General features: G+C 36.2%; 1 protein-coding gene across 10 annotated transcripts in view; it reads left to right on the forward strand.

The window, feature by feature from the left end:
• The window catches only part of NPY2R (neuropeptide Y receptor Y2), a 33,054-nt gene extending 7,761 nt beyond the window's left edge, over nucleotides 1-25,293 (forward strand). Inside the window, exons 2-5 of one of the 10 annotated variants that reach the window (XM_072405958.1) lie at nucleotides 959-1,019; nucleotides 4,875-4,921; nucleotides 6,307-6,440; nucleotides 20,116-25,293. In XM_072405958.1, the coding sequence (XP_072262059.1) occupies nucleotides 20,150-21,319 (1,170 nt within the window). In that variant the 5' untranslated portion in view covers nucleotides 959-1,019; nucleotides 4,875-4,921; nucleotides 6,307-6,440; nucleotides 20,116-20,149 and the 3' untranslated portion in view covers nucleotides 21,320-25,293. Of the gene's footprint in view, nucleotides 1-958; nucleotides 1,020-4,874; nucleotides 4,922-6,306; nucleotides 6,441-13,096; nucleotides 13,139-20,115 lie in introns of all 10 variants that reach the window. The other 9 variants (XM_072405951.1, XM_072405959.1, XM_072405952.1 and 6 more) reach the window with 9 other exon arrangements.
• Nucleotides 25,294-25,816: the final 523 nt, after the last annotated feature.

The following is a 25,816-nucleotide window of genomic DNA, read 5'->3' on the forward strand; positions in this document are numbered from 1 at the left end:
TTGTCTTCCTTCCCCTTGGGATTTCCCTTCAATTTTTGTCTCAGTTTAAATGTTGTATTTGGGACAATAAATAAGTGGAAATCTCCATAACAAGTCCACAAAATACCTGATTGGGGTTGGAACCTTCCCTTTTCTTTAAAAAAAAAAGTTGCAGGAATACTGTAAAACTGTATATGCTGCTCATATTTGCCATGTTTAGACTTGTATATACAATTGTTCGTCAATAACACATCACAACATTGGTGTGAAATAATATGTAGCAACCTACATCTATTTGTCGTCCTTCTTAAATTGGTCTTTCTCCTCTATCATGCCGTGGCTGCACATAAAAAAGGAGAAACAGTTGATGAGATTAGTAGTCAAATTCAGGTACTTACACTGCTTGCATTTTAAAAAAAAGTAAATTTATGATATAATAATGAGTGCAGAGCTGAATAAATGTACAACTTTACGTATGCTAAATTGTGTTGTGTGTCACACAGTTTGTAGTAGGAGATGTCACTAGGCTGATGTTCAAAGCTCCTGTACCATTTTAGTGGAAAAGTACATCCAAACATAAAGACCTAGTAATAACATATTATTAACTAATGTTTGAATCAATGTATAATGTGATAATATCTATGTAAAACATACATTACAATGGTTCTTATGGTAGCAGTTGCATTTGGAATAGTACCTTTTCATGGCACACCAAAACTCACATGGTTTCTTATAACACTGCTCAATACTCTCTTTTAATTATATGTTCAGTGAGCAGGACTGGACAGTATTAAAGATAGAAATTTCATTACCAATCCATTTGTTATCAAATGATTGAAATATAAATGAGAGCACCAGCAGCTGGTGATTATGCCCAGACTAATATTAAGGAAAATTGACTTCTTCACTCTAAGAAATGCATAAACAATAGGATTTCTTGTACTCGCCATAAAACTATTTTCTTTGTGCTTGTTCGAAGACACAGCTCTGCTTTAGATCATCACCTCCTGGGTATAGTGCCCAGAGAATAAGATTTTATGGTAAGTAATGCAATTAAAACACAATTTTTTTTTCTGTTTGTTTAATGATGGACACATTTCTGTTTTAGATCATCACTTACTAGTGCATCCCAAAGTAGTGCCATAACAAGGTGGGCAACACTTTAATGGAGCAAAATGAACAAGCATTTAAAATAAACAGCCCAGTCAAACTATGAAAATGAACATCTAAAACCACCATAAACTGATACTTCCAAATCCACCTTTTACAACTTGGTGAATGCATGAACTGATAACCGGCCATGAAAAGGCTGTTAGGAAAGCCCAGAATGCTCTTCTCTTGTACATTGTGCTGTGATAGCTCACACTTTGAAAATAATCTGGATACTGCGTGAGATAGAAGAAGTCAATGCCTCAAGGCCCTTAGTTGGACCCTTCTCAACCACGAACAATTTATCTGACCAACAAAACATAGACATTCAAATTTACCCTAATGTTCCTAACTACATCTCAACAATGTAAGGCGGCTCTGGGGATAAGGGTGGAGTGGCTTAACCTCCCTAGCAGTAGCCCCGAGTGTGACTCGGGGTAGAAAAAAGTTGCTACAAGTGGTAACCCCGAGTCACACTCGGGGCTGGAACACCTAGGAAAGGTTGGTAAATACAGCGCTTACCTGATCCGCCGGAGTCCCGCACCATCCAGTGCCGCGATCTCCGTCTTCTTTCTTCTTCCTGCTTCTGCATCCGATGAGTCACAGGGGGAGTTCCCGGTGACGTCGGTGTATGTGTACGTCCCAGCCGGGCGGGGCGGGAAATTCAAAATCCATTTGCATTGCATTGAATACAAAATAACTGTATTGAATGCAATAGATTGGATTTTTATGTGTAAAAGCAGTACATCGTTTTCAAGAACATTTATTTTACAGTCTATAAAATAGTATGAGTATAATATGTATTTTTTTTTTTAAATATATAGATTTTTAATTTATTCAATTTATTGTTTTTAAATGATTTTGTGTTTCAAACTTTATTATACTCTAATTATACTATTATATTATACTGTAAAATACATTTTCATGAAAAACAATGTACCGCTTTTAGACATAAAAAACCAGAAAGAAATGAACCGCTAGGAAGGTTAGGACCAAGAGACAGAAACAAAATGTCTTCAAATAGCTGACATTATCTGAGGCAGATAGAAAGTCTTAAATGTAGGAAGAATTTGTCCTTCCTATGGATCAATAAATGGAAGCTTGCAAGGCAACACTGTCAGTTCAGAGACTCTACATGCCGAATTATTGGCTAATAAGAATGCCACTTTCTGAGTTTTTACAGTGGAATCTCCCTTATGTCCTCAAAAGGCAATTTTAGCAACAATCACAATACCAGGTGAAAGTTCCATAACAACAACAGTGTCCTAACTGGAGGGATAAAATGCATATTGTTCTAAGTAATACTACAGAAAAGCATATGTGATGTTAGAGGATACTTAACTAATACTAATGTTGACACTGAAGGCCCAATCTATTAAAGCTCTCCAAGGCTGGAGAGGAAAACTTTTATCAGTGAAGCTGGGTAATCCAGCACACCTCGAATGGATCTGGTCCAGGATTCAAAACATTTGCTAGCAATGAGCAAATTCATTTGAAGAAATCCATTACAGGTTTGCTCAATCACCCAGCTTCACTGATTAAAGTCTATCTTCTCCAGCCTTGGAGAGCTTTAATAAATCAGGCCCTGATTGTTAACTGTTTTAAAGTATAATTGCTGCCCCTTATTGGAAAAAAAGCCAGAAGAAGGCAATGGAAAAAGAGTAAAGGTTTACTTGAAGGTACCATGTAAAATGTATCTGCCATGATAATATATTTTAGGAGATTGTAGATACTACCAGCATTACTGCTATGCTCCTGGATTACCTGTTGGTTTATATATATAACAATAGCACTGACTGCATCTGCACAGTTTCCTCAGAATGTGTGTACAGCAAAGCAAAGCCTATTTAATTCCAGTATGTTCAAGCACATTGAAAGGAACCAGGGACTCTTCTAAGCTCTAAGAAGTGGATGGGAGACCCAGTACTCCAGAGTCCAGTACTTCCTAACTGTTCAGACTGGAGTCTATTGGTAAAATTTTACTATTGTTACTTTATTCATACTGCTTGTGACTTTGTCAGACAATCCACCTTGATCTTCCAGTACAGAGACATAGGATACTTGTTCCAGTGTGACAGGTTGTAGTTTCCAAGTTTTTATGCATAATTGTTATTCAAGGTCAGCCCTAGATATTCCAGTCAAGTGATGGAATCAACAAGGTCTTTCTAAGTTTAAATATCCACCCAAACTTTTGATAAAGAGCTCTAACATAATGCACAAAAACCACTTGTGCCCTTGTGGTTAATGAGTCCTTCTAGGTTAATGAGGCCTTCTTGCCATGTATGGATTCCAGAAAGTTCTCTTGATGCAAGGATTTTTGAAAAGGACATTTAAAGCTCCAATAAAGGTCACTGTCCACCCTTCTTGGGCACTATTTAATTTTGGACTGGTCCATTACCATTAAAAGTTATTCCTCTACCTTAAGTTGAATGGTGGGGACAATTCAATAGGGCAGAATAGGGGGCTTCCCTGCAGACTTCCAGGGACACTTACCCCATGAGAAGGAAGTGAGTATGGAGGCCTTTTTTCTTGTCTAGTCCTGAACGATTGGACAAACAAAGGAGGCTCAGATTGCCATTGGGGACTTTCCAGAACAGATTTATTTAACTGAGTTGAGGCAAGAAGGTACTCTTGAGGTTCTTGATGATTTTATCTAAAATCATACCAAAAATCCTATCCTGTGCAAATGGCAGGTGCATGAGAGTTTTGGACCACAGCTGAAGCTGACAGCCTAGGGACCAAGGATCCCGAGTCCAAAACTACATTACGTATGTGATTTAAGCCATGTTTCCCCTTCTCTGCAGGGCTGTCTTTGATTTCAATAAGACGTAGTGTTGTACTCCTGCAAGTGGCACTTTGCCCAGTGGGTGATGATCTAAAGCAGAACTGTGTCCACCTATGGATGAAAGCAAAAACATTTTATGTTATGAGTTGGTGCTGTAGGTTCCACAAATACTTGATATTCTGTAAACTTTGTACATGCTAAAACAAGAATTGAGGGGACAACAACTGGAAACGTAGGTGATCTCCAACTAAACCCAAAATAAAAAAACACACTTACCTTTAATCTTGTAGAACAGTTCTTCGTTTGGGTCCCACGTTGTCCTGGTATCTGTGGTCGGCCTGGCACAGGGTGCCTGACATCTCTCTTCTTCTGGGTTCTTCTTTCTGCATCACCCAATCTCACACTGCGCAAGTGCAAGATCGGATGACGTAAATGAGGAAAAAACATGGAGAAATGTTTTTTTTCCATTAATAAAAAGGCAGGCACAGATGGAGCAGCCAACAGACTCCCGGTATACGTGACGTAGGTATCCCAGGAGGCTTTGCACAAAGGAGAGGTGCAGCACCCTTTTTTAAAAAATAAATAAATACAAGGTTTAAATAAAAGGGGTCTGCTTTAATTTACAGATTAGAGCAGAAACCAAACTTCAACTAACTCTCCTAAAGCTGAATCTATATAACAAAGCAGATCTGCAATTGAGCACAGAAAGAAGAAAGAATGATTATCCTGTCTCTGTAATATATGAGCAATAAGGAATACGTCTTGTCTTTTGACATTATGACTAAAGAGGTTATATCAACACCCTCTGTTTAATGCTGAACATTAAAGGATGGACTTTTAAATATATCAAATATCTGGCTTTGTGTTTTGAAGCATTTTTCTTTTTGATTTATGGCAGTTAGGGTTTATTGTATCTCATCTTGGACATCAAACTAATAGATTTTTTTTTTTAATTTTACAGGAAGACAAAAGAAATTCAGACTACACAGAAAATAGAGCTAAATCTTGGTATGAAAAGACCTAGCATTTATTAAAAATGTATTTGTATGAAATGAACAATATTATATATTATTTTAGGGAGCTATGCTGTTGGCAGCTGTTTACAGTTTTGCAACACCATACAATGACATCCTTATATTTGTAATCAAATATATTCTCCCTTCTTTTATCAATTATGTGAGATAGATGCTCTAAATATATATTTCAAATCATAGTTTTTCCTACAGAAAAGGTTGAAAAGTTTGTGGCTGTTTTATTATTTGTAGGTTTGTTTCTCGGTAGATAAAAAATATGCTTCATAGCTTTAATGCGTACATCATTGTTGTACTTTTGCTTGCACCTTTAACAGATGTCTTTACCTTGTCCTCTGTAAAAACATCCTGGTGTCAGAGACCAGTTTCAGTTTATGCAATAACAGACTCATTCATTGACTATTGTGTGATCCACGTAATCACACACTCCTCATCCTAATTGTTTCTTTGTAGTTACCTGAGTATCTGATGCCAAGTTTTCTGAGAAGAAATTTGTATTTGAATAAGTTGTGATGGAATTTCCTGAATAGCTAATATCATAGTGTAACTTATTCCGGTTGTTTCGAAAGAAGAAGAAATAGGATTAAACCAGTTTTTGGGGTGGGTTGAGCTAAAAACATTGAACACACAGCCACCCATCGATGCACACACTTCACTTGGCATTGTAGGTTACTAATGACAAAACTACTACCTTAACCCTAATATACACTTTGATCTTGAGGCACCAAAAACTTTGAATGAGCCCATGCTTAAAACTGTTTACCTACAAGAGAAGCAAATGGAAGCCAGTGCAGGAAATTTCAAAACAATTGCAGAAAATGCTGAAAAGATAAGCTTGACCTCTTGCAGCATGCCGCAGAAGTAGTCTTTGGCTCCCTGTGGGAATGTAGTAATATACTTGAAGAGGTTCAGTGTGCCCCTTCTAAGTCAGTGCTCGGTGCTAAGGCTACAAACAGTGGGTAGGTTATGGTGATAGCAAAGCTGTAGGTCAGTAAGGATTGTGTTTTGATCAAGGCCAAAGAGAGTATGGCCCCAGATTCAGGCAAGGCATGTTTAGTCTCTTGGTTTTAGAAAGATGTCAAACTGTAAGACTTTGTATTCATTTTTGTTTTGATGCATTAGGAATTAAGTTAGCTGATTTTCCTTCAGGAATCTGATATATAATAACAAGTTAGTATGTCTCCAGTAGGTGCCAAAATGTGAAGACTTTGGAGTTTTGGTTGGACTGACCATTTAGATTTGAAAGTCTCGCTTTAAACTGTCTCTGATGCTGCCATACATATGCTTAACCATGATCCAACATCAGTCCATTTTTATGCTAAATATACCCAAAATCATACAACCCACCTTCTTTGAGCCTAGGGTGTGACAGACCCGAACTCCTGATGGAGGATGTCATAAATTTGCTATAGGCTCTCAGGAGAATGCTCACTAAGGACATGCCCACCACTGGAGAGAGAAGAGAAGAATATTACTGCACAAAAGACCCATAAAAAGTATGTTTACTAAAAACATTTACAATTACATACCAGGGATTTGGTTGGGGCCACATACGGGGTATGTGGAGAGGGGATGTCTACTTGAATGTGAAATTGAAAGTAAGCTTTAATACAACTGTAACTCTTGATTGACAAGTATGGATCTTACTATTTGTAACATTTGAGAAAACTGAATAGGTAAACTAGTAAAGGAATTCTTTTACTCACCACCAATTCCATGGGAATTTTTTGCTTGACGTAGGTTCTAGTGTTGTGTTGTGTTTTCACATGTGTTTGTTGTGTTTTCAATGTAAAATTCCACTACATGCAGAAGTTAATAGATAGATAATTCAGTGAAAGGTAGATTTCCCAGTAACAAGTTCCACAGCAACAGGCAGATTGGCTGTGACTTGCTGGCACCTGAAGTGAATGTTCAGTCACTTCCTAAATCCTCAGCTGGCATTTTCCCTACTGACTGCGGGACTGAGAAACATCCTTTGTCACTCTCAAAATGTCTGTGCAGCTCCAAAGTCAATGGATTAGCCTGCTGGTTCTCATCCCTTTTCCCAACTAATGTACTGGCCCAAAATCGACAGGCAAGAGGACAGCTTAAAGCAGTTTAAAGCAGTTTATTTTTCATAAAAAATAGGAACATGTAGGTTTTTAATTTAGTTTTATAACTTACTATTTTTTTCTTTATACATTTAGTATTTTTGTGTGAACGATTCACATTCGGGACTTGGCTAAAGTATTTTAAAGGCGAACTCCAGTCCTACCTTCTGAATAGTTGTAGAAGCTCCTCCTATTCTAAAACTGCTTACTCTTACTGCTTATATATCTTTCCTTTATATACCCACTGATCACTGACCTGGAATGAGTATAGAGCTCAGGTATTCATCTAATTGAGACACAGCTTTTACAAAAGTAATATAATATGGCATGTAGATGGCTGCATTGTACTGCAATCACATGACTTATCCGGACATGACCAAGATAGCTAGGATGCTCGCCCAATACTCACCACCCCTTATCTCCTTCCTTGCCATAATACCAATAAATATCCATAAATAATCCCTAAGTAACATTAGTAATTACACTTTTCCAAAATCCTGAATCTTTTAACTTCAAATTTTGTACCCTTTTAAAACCGTTTCTCCTTTCCGGTTGTGAGCCCTCAGAAACACTGCTCACCATACTATACCACTGGAAGGAGCTACCCAAAAACCATCACATCAGTTCTCAGCAGCAGAACTCACCAGCTCAAAAACGCATATACTTTTTGCAGCCCCTCCTTAACACCACCATAAAGTTGGTCCCAATTACCATGACCTTTTTGAGATCTCACACTTTTGATGGTTCTCCCTTCTGCCACACCTGTTTAAAGATGTCCCCTGAGGACCTGAACCACACACCCTTCACCTTGCACATAGGGTAGGTGGGAGGGAAGCTCACCCCCCCCCCCTTTTCCAAAACTTCCCCCACTTCTTCTTTCCTCCCTCTTTTAACCCCTTCTTTCTCCTCTCTAGTTTTCAAACTTCCAACCTATCAACTACCTTCTTCCATTAACCTATCAAAAACTTAATTTTATTCAAAACTCTCTATGCTTCCCCTAGCCCCCTGGTCATGACTGCCTTCCGCCCACTTCCTTCCTTTTCAGCCGCTCCAGGCTGTTTTATAGCACACAGGGTGTAACCATGTTTACCTAGTATGTAAATTGCTTCATTTCCAAGCATTCTCAAATTCTTGTCAAATTTGATTTAACTACCAGGAACAGATGTAATCAAGATCTCACCCAAACCAAAAATTTTGCTTTTTTATGGTGTCTAATTATGATATAATAAATATGATACAAAATAAAATAAATGTACTTAATCTGTGATTTCACATTTTTCTGTGCATTAGTTTCCATATGTATAATAATACCAACAAAATAAGTAATCTTGATCTTTACACTTTTGTTTGTATAGGAAGCTCAAATTTTCTCACTGTAAGTGCCTATTTAACACCAATGCTCCTACAAAAATACAGTAATGTATTAGGGGGATTTTGTCACTTTCTCTATTCAGATCAGGGTTAAAAGCTAGGATGATTCGTGAAAAACATGGTATTCATGTGTCTGGGGTCCCATAGGGAAAAGGGCTCTTTTATTATGTTGTTAGTTGTAGTTTACTATGTTGAGGTGGACGAGGTGCCATTTTTGAGCACCATTTTGTAGTCAAAACATCTGGTAATATCCAAGTGCAATTTCCTGACAGATAAACATTAGTTTTACTGCAGAAGACAGAAAATGCGTGTTTTTGGGTACAATTAACGATGATGGCATTTTCAGTAAGGCAAAAATGTGTTTTCCTATGTCTCAATGACATGTCTCAAAATAACTTTTATGGACTTTCCTAAAAGTTATGCCAGCTTGTTTTCTTTATTCCAGAGATGTCTAATGTGAATCTATTATGAAAAAGTTCATGCTATATTAGTGGTGAGCAACAATGTAAATGTTTTATTTTCCATGCTTTTTTTATTTTCCTGTTTATTTTTTTAACGTTTGGACAGTGTGATAGGTTATCATGCTTTGTCTGTTGAGTGCATATGGTGTGAATAGCCTGAACTACAATTCTATATGATGATTGTGAGTATCAAGACTTTTTGGTTTGCTTATGGCAGGATGTACTTTAGACATCTCGTGTTCTGCGTACTCCATCCAGGGTAAAATCATGCAAGAAAATCTGTCTTTCATGTCTATAAACAATCACAGCACGTCCTAGATAATTATTTTACTTGACTGTACTGCACATAAAAAAATAGGATGGGAAAAACTGTCCAGTCCATTACCTGGTAATGACTGGACCTAAGTACACCGAAGGTAGCAGTGTATACCTTTAAAATCTTTTCTTTTTGGGATTTTGCATAGGACTGTTACATTGCCACACTAAGTTCATAAGAGTCAGAGGATACAATATAAAATATAAAATATCACCCAGGTGTCATGTCTATGCTTCTACTGTGGTTCATCCTAAACAATGTGCCACCCAGTGCAATGTGACATCCCTGCAGCATCCGGTAGTGAACTTGGAGGTTGGGATTGTGTCATGTAAACATGACCGATAATCTCATTGCAGAAAAAATACTGTTTACATTCTTCAGCGTGTCTAGGAGATCACATGGGATCATCAGAAGACTGAGATGAAAAGACGACAATTTTCTTTTCTCCTCTTGAATAGTTATTTCATATTAGTAAGTAATCTCCATTAAAAGGCATTAGTGTTCCCCATCCTCCAAAGGTTTACCAATGTGGTTTTAAAATAGTAAAAAAGTTTTGATTTAAATGACAGTATGAATAAAAATGTTTGGCTTTGTTCTAGGGGGTGGAGGTTGTGATAAATTGTGTACATGATGATTCTTATATGATGATAATTGATTATTAGACAGTTGGTATAGATAGGTTGTTTGCCTGTCCAACTGGCTTCTTACCTCTACCATTAAAGCAATGTGCACATGCAAAATTTCTGTCTCTGCAAACAATCCTTAGTGATTCCATTCACAGACAGAAGAATACACAGAGCTGTTTAGTTCTATGGAAAGGACAAGTTGAAGGCACACTGCTGCATTCTTTCCCTGGGAGAATGACAGCAGTCATCATTGCCCAGTTGTTTAGTGATCTACCATACCAAGTGGACTGCTAAACAGCATCAGGGGACCACTGTATACTTGCTACATTTCATGTTATGTAATGTGTGTACATAGCTTAGCACTTATCAGTACAACAGACTGTACCTAATAAGCTGCTGTTTTTGTAGTTGTTTTTTTTTACTTTAGCCCGGCCATAGGTTCACTTATTGCAGACAGTTACAAAAAAAAGCTGTTTGCAAAGTTGCAAAGTTATCCTGATTTTTTTGCACAAAAGAAAACAAGATAAAAAATCAAAGCCAGACATTATTAAAGTTGACTGAATAGTTTAGTCTCAGACATGTCTCTGTTGCATGACAGTTCATATTAAAACGTAACAAAAGTTTACCTTAGGCTACGTACACATGTCAGATGATTCTGGTCAGATAATCGCTGTGGAACAAGAATCTAGCGAGTGTACAGCACTCGTCATCCCTCATCTGACCTGGCGGATCCACGGAAAACAAGCGATCATAATAAAATGTGAGGGGGAAAGAGCACAGTGGGGTGCCACTCGTCGTTCTCGCCCCTCCCTCTGCTTAGAGCAGAATGGCACTGTATGTACATCGCTCGTTCATGCATCGTGCGGTCTTTTGTGAAAAATCCTTTCCAATGACAATTATTGCACATGTGTACCCAGCCTTGGTTCCACAAAGGTTCTGTTCAGTTTTGAACATGGATGAGAAGTTAGAACTGTCTGTTTCCCCTTTAGGAGGTCACTCTTGTCCTAATAATCAATGCCACTGGAAATGAAAGTGGGGATAAACCCAAAATTTTGAGTTGCCAGCAAAATTAGAATAAAGTAGAAATCTACCAATGAGTACACTTGTTCCCATGAGAGTTTCCCACACATCATAAAGAAATCCTATCACTTTTCGATGAGTCTACAGGATCAGAAGTGAAGGGTAATCTTCCTAATTACTTCTTAGCAAAATGTCAAGACTCCCCAAATCAATGCAAAATAAAAGAAGACAGGGAGACATGCCCACTCTGGTAAAATCATGTCTTGATAAGAGTTTGCCTTCTGTATATGTTGGTTGTGAGCAGCCATATTTGACTAGTTTAACGTGATAAATTCTGCAACAGCAGAGTATCATTTCAGATGGACACACAATTGAAATAAACTTCTGCTATCTAAAATATTGGCATTTAGGGTTCTAAACACATATTATACATTAATAATATATTCTAGTGTAATGCATTAGATTTGTTAAAGGGGAACTCCCACATATTATACCTTGTTTATGTAAACTTACAGTAATATGTAAAGCGCTTTGAATTGTAATCCTTCAAAAAAGAGCTTTGGTCTAGTAAAACAAAGGGGCACATACTGTATACTTCACTTATTGTAGTGTTTGCTACGGTTTTTGGTGCTGAAAGTACCAAATGACTGATCTTTGCTTAAAATGCAGAAGGAAGCAGAAGTTTAAATTACCCAGTAGATCCATTTTATATAGGCTCTACTAATGACTGCTGTGGAACTTAGGTGGATCTTTTTTCTATGTATTACACACAAATTGTCTGGTATCCTCAGTAGTTTTTAGGCTCCTTAAGACATTTGCTTTATAAGCAGACATTAGAAGATTTAGTAGACTGGAAACTGATGTCATTATCCTTTCCAACAAGACACTCAGAAACAGAACACAGATGTCTTATGTATTGCTGATTTTTGTGTTTCTCAGTGTTTGAAAGAACTTTGCTTCGAAGACTCCCAAGAGCCCAACTGTTTATATTGTACAGGAAGATTTTACAATTATACACTTAATATGCTTATCTCATACTCATTGCCTCCAATGTACTAAATATATTACTGTACTTATTCTAAATTAAATACATTGATATTTATGCATCTAAGGATTAACTGATTACTAAAATATTGATGTATGTCAAAAATATCTCTGTAACTATGAAACTCATTTTTTAAGTTTTCGAATGGGACCAAAATTAAAATAGTAAAACCTTAACTTTCTTGAAAGTGAAATTTAGGTCCTAATTTTTTTAAATGCCAAATTTAAAATGTGTATAAAATATTTTTTGTCAAATACTGTATGCTTTATATATATATATTTGTCCTGGTGACGTGGTGAAGTTAAGGGAAATCCAGCATTTTGATTTGTTCTCAGAGCAGGATATGAGGTAACATTTTTTTCATGTTGGATAGATTTCCTCTCACTTCCTTTAGTTACCCTATGATAATTTCTGATGCACTTTCTCCTTGGCATTGTTTTACCTTACACCTGTATGTCCCAAACCAGCAAACTGCTGAGTGATCACACTTGCTGATAATCTGTTAATCAATTGAATTTAATTAGGAGCACTTGGCCGCTATATACTTTCTAGATTCCTATAGAAGTTATAAAGATAAATTCCATTTGTGCACACACTGCTTCTGCATTTTGACATAGTCTTTGTTAAATAGACTGCACCCTTGCCCAGGAGGCTCTGGGTTTCCCATTCAGTCTTTACCTAGATCTCTGTAAAGTCAGAAGGGAAGGGGTTCTCTCCAAAAATAGAAAAAAACACCTTTCTCATTATATAAAAGGATTAGCCATCCTTTTATATATTGTTAAAAATGTCATGATAGGTCCCCTTTAAAGAAAATTTTATGGCTTCAAGTACTGTGACCTACATGAGATACAGTGAGTAGGCCCAAGGTCAATATAACTATGCCCTTTTAAACCCCTGCCACTGTCAGCGAAGTATGATCAAACTTTTGTGTGCCCAAAATGTAAGATTCCTTGTAACACCCATACAACTGTATGCCACTACAAAGAAGGAATACATTTAGATAACATCAAAGAGCTTATCTCGATGATGACCTTGAGCTGTCAGCAAGAGCATGATTCCAATAACAATGCTAAGGTTATGTTCTCTAGTTCATCATATTGAGTGTTCATATCATTTGGGAAATCTCTTTCACAATTATTTTTTCGAAAAACGTCTAATTTTTTATTTAAAAACTTGCTTAGAACTCTTAAACCTTTTACATTTATTTATTTGATATTTTCTAGGAAGACTGACTCTGCTGAATTTAAAGGTATTTTTCATGTCAGGTCAGTAAAAAAAAATAATTTTAGTGTGTACAATATAATACAAAATATATGGTTGTCTCAAATAAATAAATACCAAACATATCTCATCTTAAAACTGATTGTACCTATGAGACAATGAGAAACTTTTCAAAATTGGGTTAACAAGGAACTCTGACCCTGAGTAGCATGTATAATGATACCCAATACTTTTATACGCCTGTGCAATGTAGGTGCACACATTACATATGTGGATATAACATTTTTTATTTTATTCAAGTTTACCTCTATTTATTTTTACTAACTTGTTTTACTATCACAAGGAGGGTGATAAGCCCCTATATAATAGTATTGCAGCATAAACAGGTTCTTTTTGAAACATCAGGGTCTGTTAGATCCTTAATGTCTCTCCTTTTCTTTCCTGAACAGAGCCTGTGACAAAAGTAGTCCGAGCAGAGCACTTGTGGGATCAGTACAGGGAGTGGGATCAGTGCAGGAAGTGGGATCAGTGCAAGGAGTGGGATCAGTGCAGGGAGTGGGATCAGTGCAAGGAGTGGGATCAGTGCAATCAGTGCAAGGAGTGGGATCAGTGCAGGGAGTGGTATCAGTGCAGGGAGTGGGATCAGAGCAGGGAGTGGGATCAGTGCTCTCCTACCTGCACCCTGCAGAATATCCTATTCAATTTTTGCTGGTCCTGGGCTCTTGTGAAGTGTGAGAGGGCCTCTGTGTGTATAGGTAATACAAATAATTTATCAATAAACTAAAGCCCACAGCCTGCTAGTGGATTTAAAGTCAAGCTGATATCTGCTATTGTAGCCCTAAGCATGTTTAAACCCTTTCAATGACATTGTACATCAAGTGTGTGGAAGAAAAATGGTTAATGTGGTGAGTGGTGGTCAGTTTATTTCATAGTCTGCCACAAGAAAGTGTCTGTACGTTGTGGCTGCAGGTGTCAATTCTGACATTGTTCTTCATTGGTAAACGTGTGGTTCTTAATACAATGGATTACACAATATTTAAGCTGGCTGACATCCAGTAAAATGTAAGGTGTTATATTGAGTCTTCCTGATCCAAATGATGTGGGAATTGCATTTGTGTGCATGTACTTCACAAGTAAATAAATCACCACATTTGTGTTGAAAATTACAATTACCACCACATTTTCTCAATGATGGTATTCACTTTGCTAAGATGCTACGTATCATAAACAATTTATTTTATCTTGCTTTTGTAAAAAAATCAAGCAGGGTTTTAGGGCTTCATCACACAAACAGTTGTAGAAGTGGTGTGTGGTTACCACTTCTCAACCGCATGCAATTAGCCGTGTTACATCATATGATTTATCGATAGTGGTTTACAGGAAGTTAGGGCAGTGCACAATCTGCTGTCAATTTTGTTCAAAAAGGCAGCCAACTGCCAGACAGTGCAATCAGCTTCCGAGAACAGAAGATTCAAAGCATTGGTTGATGAATGCCTGTTAACTTTGTAATAAACTGCCCTCTCAATGCTTTCATTTGTTTTATTATTATAGCAAGGATGAAACAACAAATGTACGGTTCATTGGTTGTCAACCAACTGGTAACCACTGCCCTAAATGTCTGCTAACTGTCTGTATGAACAAAGCTAGTTAAAGGTGGTTATTGAAGAAAGACAGATGAAGTCCCTTCTGCAATAACTGTTTTTACCTGCCTGGTAGCTGCTCACTGGGTTTATAGAAATTGTAGTTTCACTGCTCAGTTATGGAAAAATCGTGGTATGGAGTTTTTTTTATACAAGTCTATCAGTAATAGAGGACTTTCACTGTGAAGATACTGAACATACTATGTGTAACTATCCTCTCACTCACTCATGTGTATCCTCTCACTATATATTATTGGGTATAAGATCAAAGATGCCCAATTTCAGAGGAGAAATGTGAATCTACATACAGTATATACAGTATCTGTATATTGTGTAGCGCATTTCATTCATCTATGACAGTATAAACCATTCCCACTTTTGCTCCCAGTTTGCTGTAGCTCTTAAGCAAATATCCATTAAACATATGGCATGGTACACCCAGCAGCCTATAACCAGACAAAAAAGGTTTAGTCATCTACTTACATAGGTTACATAGCAACCATACACTTTCTATTATTACTTTGTTGTACGTATGTGATTTTGCCATATCAGTTCAGAGAGTTGTCACCCCTGCTGCCTCCATGGACTTGAACTGGAACTATCTGTCACAGCTTATCTAAGAGTCTAACATTAGCATTTTTTAGTTACACAGGCTGAAAAAAAAACATAAGTCCATCAAGTTCAACCACTGGGGAAATAAACAAATACCAGATAAAATCCCTATAGACATAGTTGATCCAGAGGAATGCAAAAATAACCCTGGTACAAGTTGCTCCAATAGGGAAAAAATCCCTCATGATCCAATAACCATGAGGCAATCAAATGTTCTCTGGATCAACAGTCTCTGTTATCTATACTTCAAAATTGAAATACCCAGTTACATTTTGTGTTTTTCAAAAAAACATCCAGCTTTTTCACAGAACTTACTGTGAAAAATCCCTTCCTTGTCCTGAGGTTACATTTGTTTTCCTCCAGACACAAAGAGTGCCCTCTTGTCCTTTGTAATGACCTTAAAGTGAATAATTGGGAAGAATTCTCTATATGGACCATTTATATATTTATAGAGTGATTATATCCCCTCTCAAGGTATAAAAGATTCAGTTCAGCTAATCTCTCCTCATAGCTGAGCTCCTCCATTCCTTTTATTAGTTTAGTTTCCCTTCTCTGCACTCTCTACATTTCCACAATGTCCTTTTTGTGAACTGGTGCCTAAAATTGGACTGCATATTCCAGATGTGGTCTGACCAATACTTTGTACAGGGGCAGGATAATGTCTCCATCTCTGCAGTCTATTCCTCTTTTAACCTCCTGGGCAGTAACCCCGAGGTAAAAAAAGAAAGCTGATAGCGATATAAACACAGAAAAAATAGTGTGGCTCGGGGTAGCTAAAAAAAATAAAGACTTACCTGGTCTCAACGGCATCCTCCAGTGTCCTGCCAGTCCTATACCAATCGCTAGCTGGGTCCTCTTCCTTTGATCTGTCCCCTAATGAGTGCGCTGTTGTTCCCCGGGAGTTCCCAGTGACGTCAGTGTGTGCAGCCATTACTTGGAGCGCAGCGGGAATTTGAAATAATTTGTATTACATTCAATAAGAAATACCTGTATTGAATGCAATACGCTGGATTTATATGTCTAAAAGCAGTACATTGTCTATCATGAAAATAAAGTTCATTATTATAATAAAGTATAATAAAGTTTAATATTAAATTTATTATTACATTTATTTTTTTAAATGTATTTAATTCATTTTTTTGACATGATTTTGTGTTTCAAACTTTAATATACTCATACTAATATATTATACTGTAAAATAAATTTTCATGAAAGACAATGTACTGCTTTTAGACATATAAATCCAGACAGAAATGAACCGCCCAGGAGGTTAATACAAGAAAGTACTTTGCTAGCTTTAGATATTGCAGCTTGGCATTGCGTGCTATTATTAGGTCTATGCTCTACCAGAACCCCCAGATCCTTTTCAATTTTTGACTCCCCCAAATATATTCCCCCTAGACAGTGTGAAGCATGGACATTGTTAGTGCATGGTGTTAGTGCACAACTTTACATTTATCAATGTAAAAAGGTCATTTGCTATTTGGTTCCCCAATCCAACAATACACCCAGGTCTGCTTGTAGATTATAGACATCCTGTATGGATTTACAGTAATTCTATTACATAGTTTGGTGTCATCTGCAAACACAGATGCAAAATACATCTGCAAAAAAAATTTTACTTTTAATCCCAAACTCCATATTATTTATAAAGATTTTAAACAGTATAGGTCCCAACACTGAACCCTGGGGTACACCACTAATAACCTTAGATCACTCAGAGTATGAATCATTAATCACTACTGTATGGATTCAGTCTTTAAGCCAGTTCTCTATCCATTTACAGATTGACTTTACTAAACCTATTGACCCTAACTTGCATAATTACCGTCTGTGGGGTACTGTGCCAAATGCTTTAGCAAAGTCCAAATATACCATACCAACTGCTACTTCTCTGTTTACCTGTTTGCTTTATTCCTCATAAAAAGAGAATAAAGTTGTTTGACAACTTCGGTCTTTCTTGAATCCATGCTATCACTTATAATATTGTTTTCTTGCAGAAACTATTCTATGTGGATTTTTATCAAACTCTCTAGGACCTTTCTAACTATGGAAGATAAACTTACTGGTCTGTAGTTACTTAGTAATGACTTTGCTTCTTTTTCGATGATAGGAACCACATTGGCCTTACACTAATCCATTGTTACCATTCCAGTCATTAAAGAGTCTAAAAGTTGGAATGGCTTTGAAAAAACGGAGCTCAGCTCTTTGAGGACACATAGATGTAATCCAACAAACCCTGGTGCTTTATCAACCTTAATTTTATCCAACTGTTTCTAAATCATATCAATTTTGAGTCATTGTGGCTCATTTCAGGCAGTAACATTGCTATTAGCAATTTAGACTTAAGCTCTGTCATTTTCCTTTGTGTACACAGATGTAAAATAAAATGTATTTAGTAAATCCGCCTTTTCTTTAGTGACTTCGAGAAACAGAAAGTGAAAAAATGCACCCCTCTGCTAGGTTCATGCAACTGCTTGTATTCATCTACACCTGCTCCCCCCACAACAACCTTCTCTGCCCATGACAACGCCACCTACTTTAGAGATAAATTGACAAAATCAGACATGATGACTACATGAGACTACCCAACTCCCTGTACACGCTCTTATCATCCCTCGTCTGGACTACTCTAACATCCTCCTCTCTGGTATTCCACTAACCCAACTCTCTCCTCTATAATCTATTATGAATGCTGCAGCCAGACTCATCCATCCTTCCCACCGCTCCTCTTCAGCTGCATCTCTTTGTAGTTCTCTTCATTGGCTTCCATTTCATCTTAGAATCAAATTCAAGCTCCTCCGCTTTGCCTTCAAATCCCTCCACAGTACTTGTCCCACTTACATCTCTGACATGGTTAAAAAATACTCCCCCTGCCGCTCTCTCCGCTCTTCCAATGACCTAATAATGCCTTCCTCACTCATGACCTCATCACACGGACAGCTTTTTCAAGGCTTTTCTAGAGCTGCCCCAACACTCTGGAATGGTCTTCCTCGTCCTATTCGGCTTGCTCCTACTTTCTGCTCATTTAAAAGAGCACTCAAAACCAATTTTTTCAAACTTGCCTACCCATCTTCTTCTGTCTTTTGAAACGTCACTACCCACCACTACATATCTTCCCTCCTATTGTGTGTTAATTCCCCCACCTACTAGATTGTAAGCTCTTCGGGGCTGATACTGATACAAAATATTAAGTTGTTGCTCTGGTATGTTTATATTGCCTAAAATATATGAGGCTCATCTCATACGGTAACACTGATGTCCCAGATGTACTACTTCTGTATTTCTATGTTTTCTTTGTATTTGATATTTCTAAAAACTTGAATAAAAATTTACATTTAAAAGAAATTTTATCAATGTAAAAAAGTGTGAGGAATTTGTGTCTACATAAACTATGTGTACATAAAGAATGATGGCTTCATGTTATTTATAGACAATTTAGACTAAACTACAAATTCTAAAAAGTGACAAATATTGCTTCCATATCATAAGACAATGCATACTATAGGAAGAATGAGAAAAAACACATAAATTTACACGCTCCTTTTAGGAAGCATTTTGTGGCGTAAAAGATTCAGTGTCTTGGATTATACATTGGAAATATTTTTCTGTTTTCCTGTATCTACTAGAGGCTGTATTTCTGTATCAGCGCCCTAGTGATATTACCATTTTTGTAGAGTGTAAAAGGGGATTGTTTCCTGTGTTTTTTTCTCTTTATTAGTTTTAAATGATATACCAGGTATATATAGTATTTGTATTTATTACAAGTAGAATAACTTCAGATTTCTGAATATAATGACAGCAAGTGTACCATAGGCCTTCATTGTTTTTTTTTCCCTATTGTAGGTACTAAAAATGGGATTGGTTCCGTTCTGTAAAATAATTCTTTTGTCATTGAAATTGAAATATATTTATTACAAACTTTATTCATTTAGATTAGGGGCATTTGTTGGTACCCACTGCAGTATATATATTTATAGGTAGCCATCTCTGTTAAATCAAAATTAGATAAAGAAACTGGCTCTTTTTATAAAGCAGTAAAAGTGACTTTCACCAAACGTTCTATGCTGACAAAGAAGTCTGGTCTTTTTATAAAGCATTGGATGTGACTTTCACCAAGCATTCTCTGGCAGTAAATCAATCACTGTCATTTAAAATACATGTCAAACGTATTGCTTTATAAGTATGTCACCTGCAAGTTAAAAACAATGTAAAAAATTAGCAGATATTCAATTCATTATTAATGTTTAGAGAGGATAACAATGAGGTTCATGGGTTCACATTGTGTTTGTTAAAGAATATTATTAAAACTATATTACAATTGCTTGCCTTTCATTTATACTCTTTTATGTGCTATATATACAAATACATAGTAAATGATGTAGCAATTTGTTTAGCCTTAATTGTGTAATGTGTCTCCCTGTTCTCCATGCCCTCTGATTCCCTGTATTATGATTGGCTTATTGCACAAATTGTTCTAGAGTATAAAAATTATAGTGTTAGTTTATAACAATTTGCATAAGTCCTTTGTGACACGTTTTATAACATTACACTGAGATAAGGCTGGATAATGAGAATGATTAATTATGCCCTTAGCTCCAGCCATGACTTCTGTTGCATGTAAGGTGTTTTTAGAATTTTAATTATCCAGCTGTCAATAATGTGACTGGGCTTTAAAACCTGACCTCTACATTCTATGCTGCAGAAAATACACTTAAACGTGACTTTTAGCCTTTCTATAATTATACCTTTATATGTCTTTTTTATAGGACATTCCAGTCTTGTAAAGCAGAAGACTTCACAATGAAAGGTGGATTGCTTGCATTAGAAAAGGAAGAGAATAGTACAGAGGACATGAAAGTGGAAATGCATACCTGGCTTTATGTCCCAGGAACGACTGCACCATACAATGAAATGGCTCCCAAACCTGAGCTGATTGACATTACTAAACTAATCAGTGTCCAGATAATATTGATCTTGGCATACAGTTCTATCATTCTATTGGGTGTTGTAGGCAACACTCTTGTAATCTATGTAGTTATCAAGTTTAAAACAATGCGTACTGTCACAAACTACTTTATTGTTAACCTGGCTGTGTCAGACTTAATGGTCAACACTTTGTGTCTCCCGTTCACACTGGTCTATACGCTTTTGGATGAGTGGAAGTTTGGAACTGTATTGTGCCATTTGGTGACCTATGCTCAGGGTCTTGCGGTTCAAGTATCGACTGTCACACTCATGGTTATCGCTCTTGACAGACATCGATGCATTGTATATCATCTAGAGAGCAAAATCTCTACAAAAATTTGCTTCATGATTATTGGAATTACGTGGGCTTGCAGTGCTGCACTTGCTAGTCCACTAGCAATCTTTAAGGAGTATTCCCTCATTGTTATTTCATCAGATTTTCAGATTCAAGTTTGTTCAGAAAGGTGGCCTGGAGGACAGCTGAATTATAGCACCATTTATAGCATATCAATGTTGATCATTCAGTACATTTTACCATTAGCTATTATATCGTATGCTTATGTTAGAATATGGACGAAATTAAAGAATCATGTCAGCCCAGGGGGAGGAAATGATCATTATCACCAAAGAAGACGTAAGACAACCAAAATGTTGGTCACAGTGGTGGCAGTGTTTGCAGTATGCTGGCTGCCATTCCATGCCTTTCAACTTGCAAGTGACATTGACAGCAAGGTCTTGGACTTAAATGAATACAAATTTATTTATACAATATTTCATGTAATTGCCATGTGTTCTACATTTGCCAACCCGATCCTTTATGGGTGGATGAACAACAATTACAGAACAGCTTTCCTTACAGCTTTCAAATGTGAGCAGAGGATGGATTCCATACACCCTGAAGTCTCCGTAGCCTATCAAGCCAAGAAGAAACAGTTACAAGTCAAAGAGATTAATGGTCCAACTTGCAATTATGAAAATTCTTGCACACAGCCAACCAATGTATAATGCTAAAGTGGACTATTGCAAACAAAAACATTCATTTGGAAACAATGAATCAAATGAATTTAATCAATGACTTAAATAAAATCTTTTGAAGCCACAACTGAAATCAGCGATATCAGCTAGAAGATTGATAAAAACTAATGGACTTGTTCTGTCTCTTCACATGGAAGTCTTTAGGATTATATGTGTGATGACCCTTGAAGGATAATCCAATCAAAAATGACTGTGTTGCTTTAGTTTAAAACTTTTTAAAATAAGAAATACCACAAAATTGGAATTTCATATCCAAATGACCTTTATATTGTGCCTGAAATACAGCAATGCTTTACAAATGGATTATTATAATGACAGCCATACCCACACTGAGACAAAGCATCTACTTGGTTCAAATGCCACCCTTGGAAGTAAGATAAATTGCTCAATAGTATTACCGCTCTGAGCAAACTTTCATCAGATTAGATCAATTAAATCAGTTATGCTCTCTGAGTCAACATTTATTGAGCCAGGTTGGCTGCTTGTTTGTTTTGTTGTAGCATCTTGCCAGGTATTACACTATGCTCTTACCACTTTTGCTATATACAGTATATAAATATATATAATTTAATGTTATCAAAAAATACCTTTTCATTTTCAGCGACAGCCTCTGTGGTTTTTTAAAAATTTCAAAGGAGTTTTAAGTTCCTTGCAAAATGGCAGAATGGAAGCATCCATATCAGTCTCCAGGAATACATGGGTGTTTTTCCTATTACAACACTAGGTTTAACTAGATTATTATAACAGGTCCACCCTCCCATTTAAAGATCACCTTGAAAATTTACATGGTAAGACAATCTGCAATTTCTTCAGAGAAGAAATCTATAATTCTGTAAATACTCCTACAAATATATGTAGTGTCTAAAGCTAGCAGGGAATGTTCTTTTATCAGCAAAAATAGAATCTCATTTTAACGGCATTTACTTACCTGGGGACCAGCTTGTGTGTTTATTTGGTGAGTGATGAGTTGGGCTTTAGAATGCACAGTGTAATCAGCACAAATACTCAAGACTTTCAGAATTACATTTTTCTGTTACAATAACCTAAAGCTGCATTACGTGTAAATAATTACTCTGGCCATACATATTAAAAGATTTTTGGATATTATTAAAAAATTCTGTGCAATTTTTACAGTCCTACACTACACTATGTTAACTTACCAAAAATATGGTGTGATTTTTTTTATAGTCTTGCAGTACATTTATTACCTTGCCCTCTAGGTCACATAATCACAAAAAGTTATCATTTTTAAACCATTATCATAAACAAATAGCAATGAAACAAGCATGCATTTACCCCTCCTGATTATTAGTAGTTCCCATGGTTTGGTATTTCTGTAACTAGATCATTGAGGAGGTGCAGTGCTGGTATCAATCCATGTACCAGGCAGACTTTGTTTTTTTACTATAAAGAAGGCTTTAGCACTACCATGTCAATGGTGGGATTCTTTTTACCTTTGTACCTGGTATAAGTGCTTGTTCCCTAGATGAAACCCATTCCCAGCCTTTTTAAGCTCAATAAATAAAGCTTTTACACATGGTTAAATCAGTCCAATTTTGCCACGTGACTTTAATTTTAAAATCTTATTAGTTTAAGCTGAAAAATGGTCTTGAAAATGATGACTCCAATATTATGGGGTTTGTTTATCAAAGTTTTCACCTTTTTTTTAAATCAACTTTTCATGACAAAAAAAAATTAATTCTTCCTATTTTGAACCTAGATTAGTCACGTAATGTTTCCCCAGCCTTCACCCCTTTGGACTAAGCACAAAATTCAATCTTTTCCCTAGTTTAATAAGGGAAATTGGCATTTGATGCTTCTTTCCTTTGAAGCTGAGGATTTGTAGCCTATGGAGATTGCTAAACATGTGTTTTAATATGTGTTGCACTTCGATGGCTAAGTTTTGTGTGCGTGTGTGTGTGTGCGTATGTGTGTGTGTGAGAACTCTATTTCCAGAAATCCATAGGCACTTAATTCCATGCCCAGTGTACCAACTTCAAATGTTCTAAAATGTGGTTGACCTTTGATTGAGATGCTACAGGGCATGTTTGCACATCTCTTGAATCCAAAGGTAAATAATAATTCAAAAGCTATTAGTCTGTCTGGCAGTGGGTAAGAGGTTTTATCTATCCCAAGGGTAACGGGTTAGATGTGGGGCCATTTGGAGCACAAGTTAGGGGTTGAGGCCATCTCCCTAAATTATCCCCCCTCCCCCATTGGGGAGGACAGAGGACTGGCATGGCCAGGAGAGAGAACAAACTTGTTACTGCCTCCTAATTTTCTTAACTTTCTTCCAAGCCAGGATTCTGCTGGCCTGGTATGGCCAGGACAGAAGTGACACATCTGCTCTTGCTGGCCAGACAGAAATCAGCCACTCCAGTTTTTTTCCATATAAATATGTCCTTTACATTTTTACTATCATCTACATTTTAAAAAAGGTGAAATTACCCACTGTACTTTGAAGATTCACTGATCATTTGACTTGTCAAGATTTGGTTTCGCTTGGTAAACCCTTTTGAATTTGGGTTGAATTTTCTTTCTACTGGGTGAATTTATTAATAAATTCTGGGTGAATTTTATTGATAAAACACCCTTTTTATTACAAAAAACTATACTACACTAACCATATCTTGTAAAAAAATATATTTAAAACAACAAAGAAGAAAATGTTAAAAAAAATGATGAAATGGCATTCTTCTTTTTTTTCTTCCCAACAGGTACGATGAAAGCTGATGCCGTATCTGTAGAGAAATATTGGTGCACATGTTTTCAGCAGTGATTACATATGTTATTGGAAATGGCACAGCTTCGGGCTTATATCACTCAGTAACATACAATAAGATCCCCTAATGTATCTCTAGGTTTAAACCTATTAGATGTCCAACAGCAAGCAGGAACTTAGTGATCACTAAATACCTGTTTACTCTTTTATATTCATTTAAATATATCCAAGAAAAACAATCTGATTTCTGTAGAATTATATAATTTACAAACTGGAAGAATCATTATAAATGAAAACAAAAGGACACAGTTTTCAGGATTTATTTAAGTTAAGCAGTGAATTGTTCATCAACACTACATATCATAGTGAGTATCTGGTGTCACCTCCTCTGGCATCCTTCTATCCATACCATTCTTTTTACTTCAGAACCTGTGATGTTTCAGTATTCTAATGGAGGTCCTGATTTAGTTTCTCAGTGTCGTACGGGCCTATTTATTTTTCTTACGTCAGCCTCTGTGCTAGCTATACAGTAAATATATGTTGCAATATTTATCATCATGAAGAAATTGTTGCTGTATATATGTGTATATTTTCTGTATTCAGAGAGTTTGTACACTTGTACAGTATATACTATGTGGTATTTACAGTTGTTTATGAATGTGTTTTTATCATGAATTTGCATGTAGTGCAATAGTGATACATAAAACAAATATATTTATCTGGTATTTTTATAACATGAGATTCATTATTTTATGGTAATGCTGTTGTTATCTATTGCTGACTTTCTCCTCTGACCTACTTATGCTGGTTAAACAGTTTGCATGGGCTGCCAAAGTGAGTAAACTACACTGCCAAAAACCTCTTCTGTATTGCTACATTTCTTTTAAGCGGCTTTACTTGAGAATATACATAACTGCAGACATTGATGATTTCTATGAGATGTCAGAGCATCATGTTTGAATTATTCATTTGTACTAGATTTTTATTCCCAAGTGAAGTAAAATATTCTCAGAAAGCAAAAACTGAAATACCCTTGAAGACTCCTTCTCGATTGCAACATAAAGTATCAAATTTGGTTAACATTGATTAACTTTAGAATAATATTTATTTTTTTGAAAATGAAAGAACATTCTGTGCTAAGAATCAAACATGATGAATATTGGATGATACCCAATGGTTATTTAAAAAATGAAGCATTATTAAACAGTAATTTAATATTAAACATCTTGTACTTTTTTTCTCACAACGCTTGATTTTCCTTTCATGTTTACATGCAAACATTTATTGGGCTAATACCCAAAACTAATCAGCTCGCCCAGGGGTGTTATATACTATACCTCCAAAAATATCAGCAATTATTATAGTAAATTAGCAATACAAATAAAAAAGTATCTACAACGTTATTAGAAAGTATTGTTTAATAGCCACAAATAGATGAGTAGTAGTTTTATATCTTTTAATGCTATCTATTATTTCTACATTTTACATTTTTAAATGAAAACTCCACTCCATGTATGAAATATTTATATCACATATACAAAATAATTGCTAAACACGCCTATTTGTAATACTTTGTAAATATGTATATATATATATATATATATATATATATATATACACACACATATAACCATTTTTTGGCTTTAGATACGCTAAAAGAACTGAAATGTTTCAGTTCACGGCCTGTAGGCTGATTTTGCTAGGAGTGATTTAATGTTTTGCTCCTGCAAATGAAGCCTTGGGAG

This window comes from Pyxicephalus adspersus, chromosome 3 (genome assembly GCF_032062135.1).
Source record: "Pyxicephalus adspersus chromosome 3, UCB_Pads_2.0, whole genome shotgun sequence".
NCBI classification, from domain to species: domain Eukaryota; kingdom Metazoa; phylum Chordata; class Amphibia; order Anura; family Pyxicephalidae; genus Pyxicephalus; species Pyxicephalus adspersus.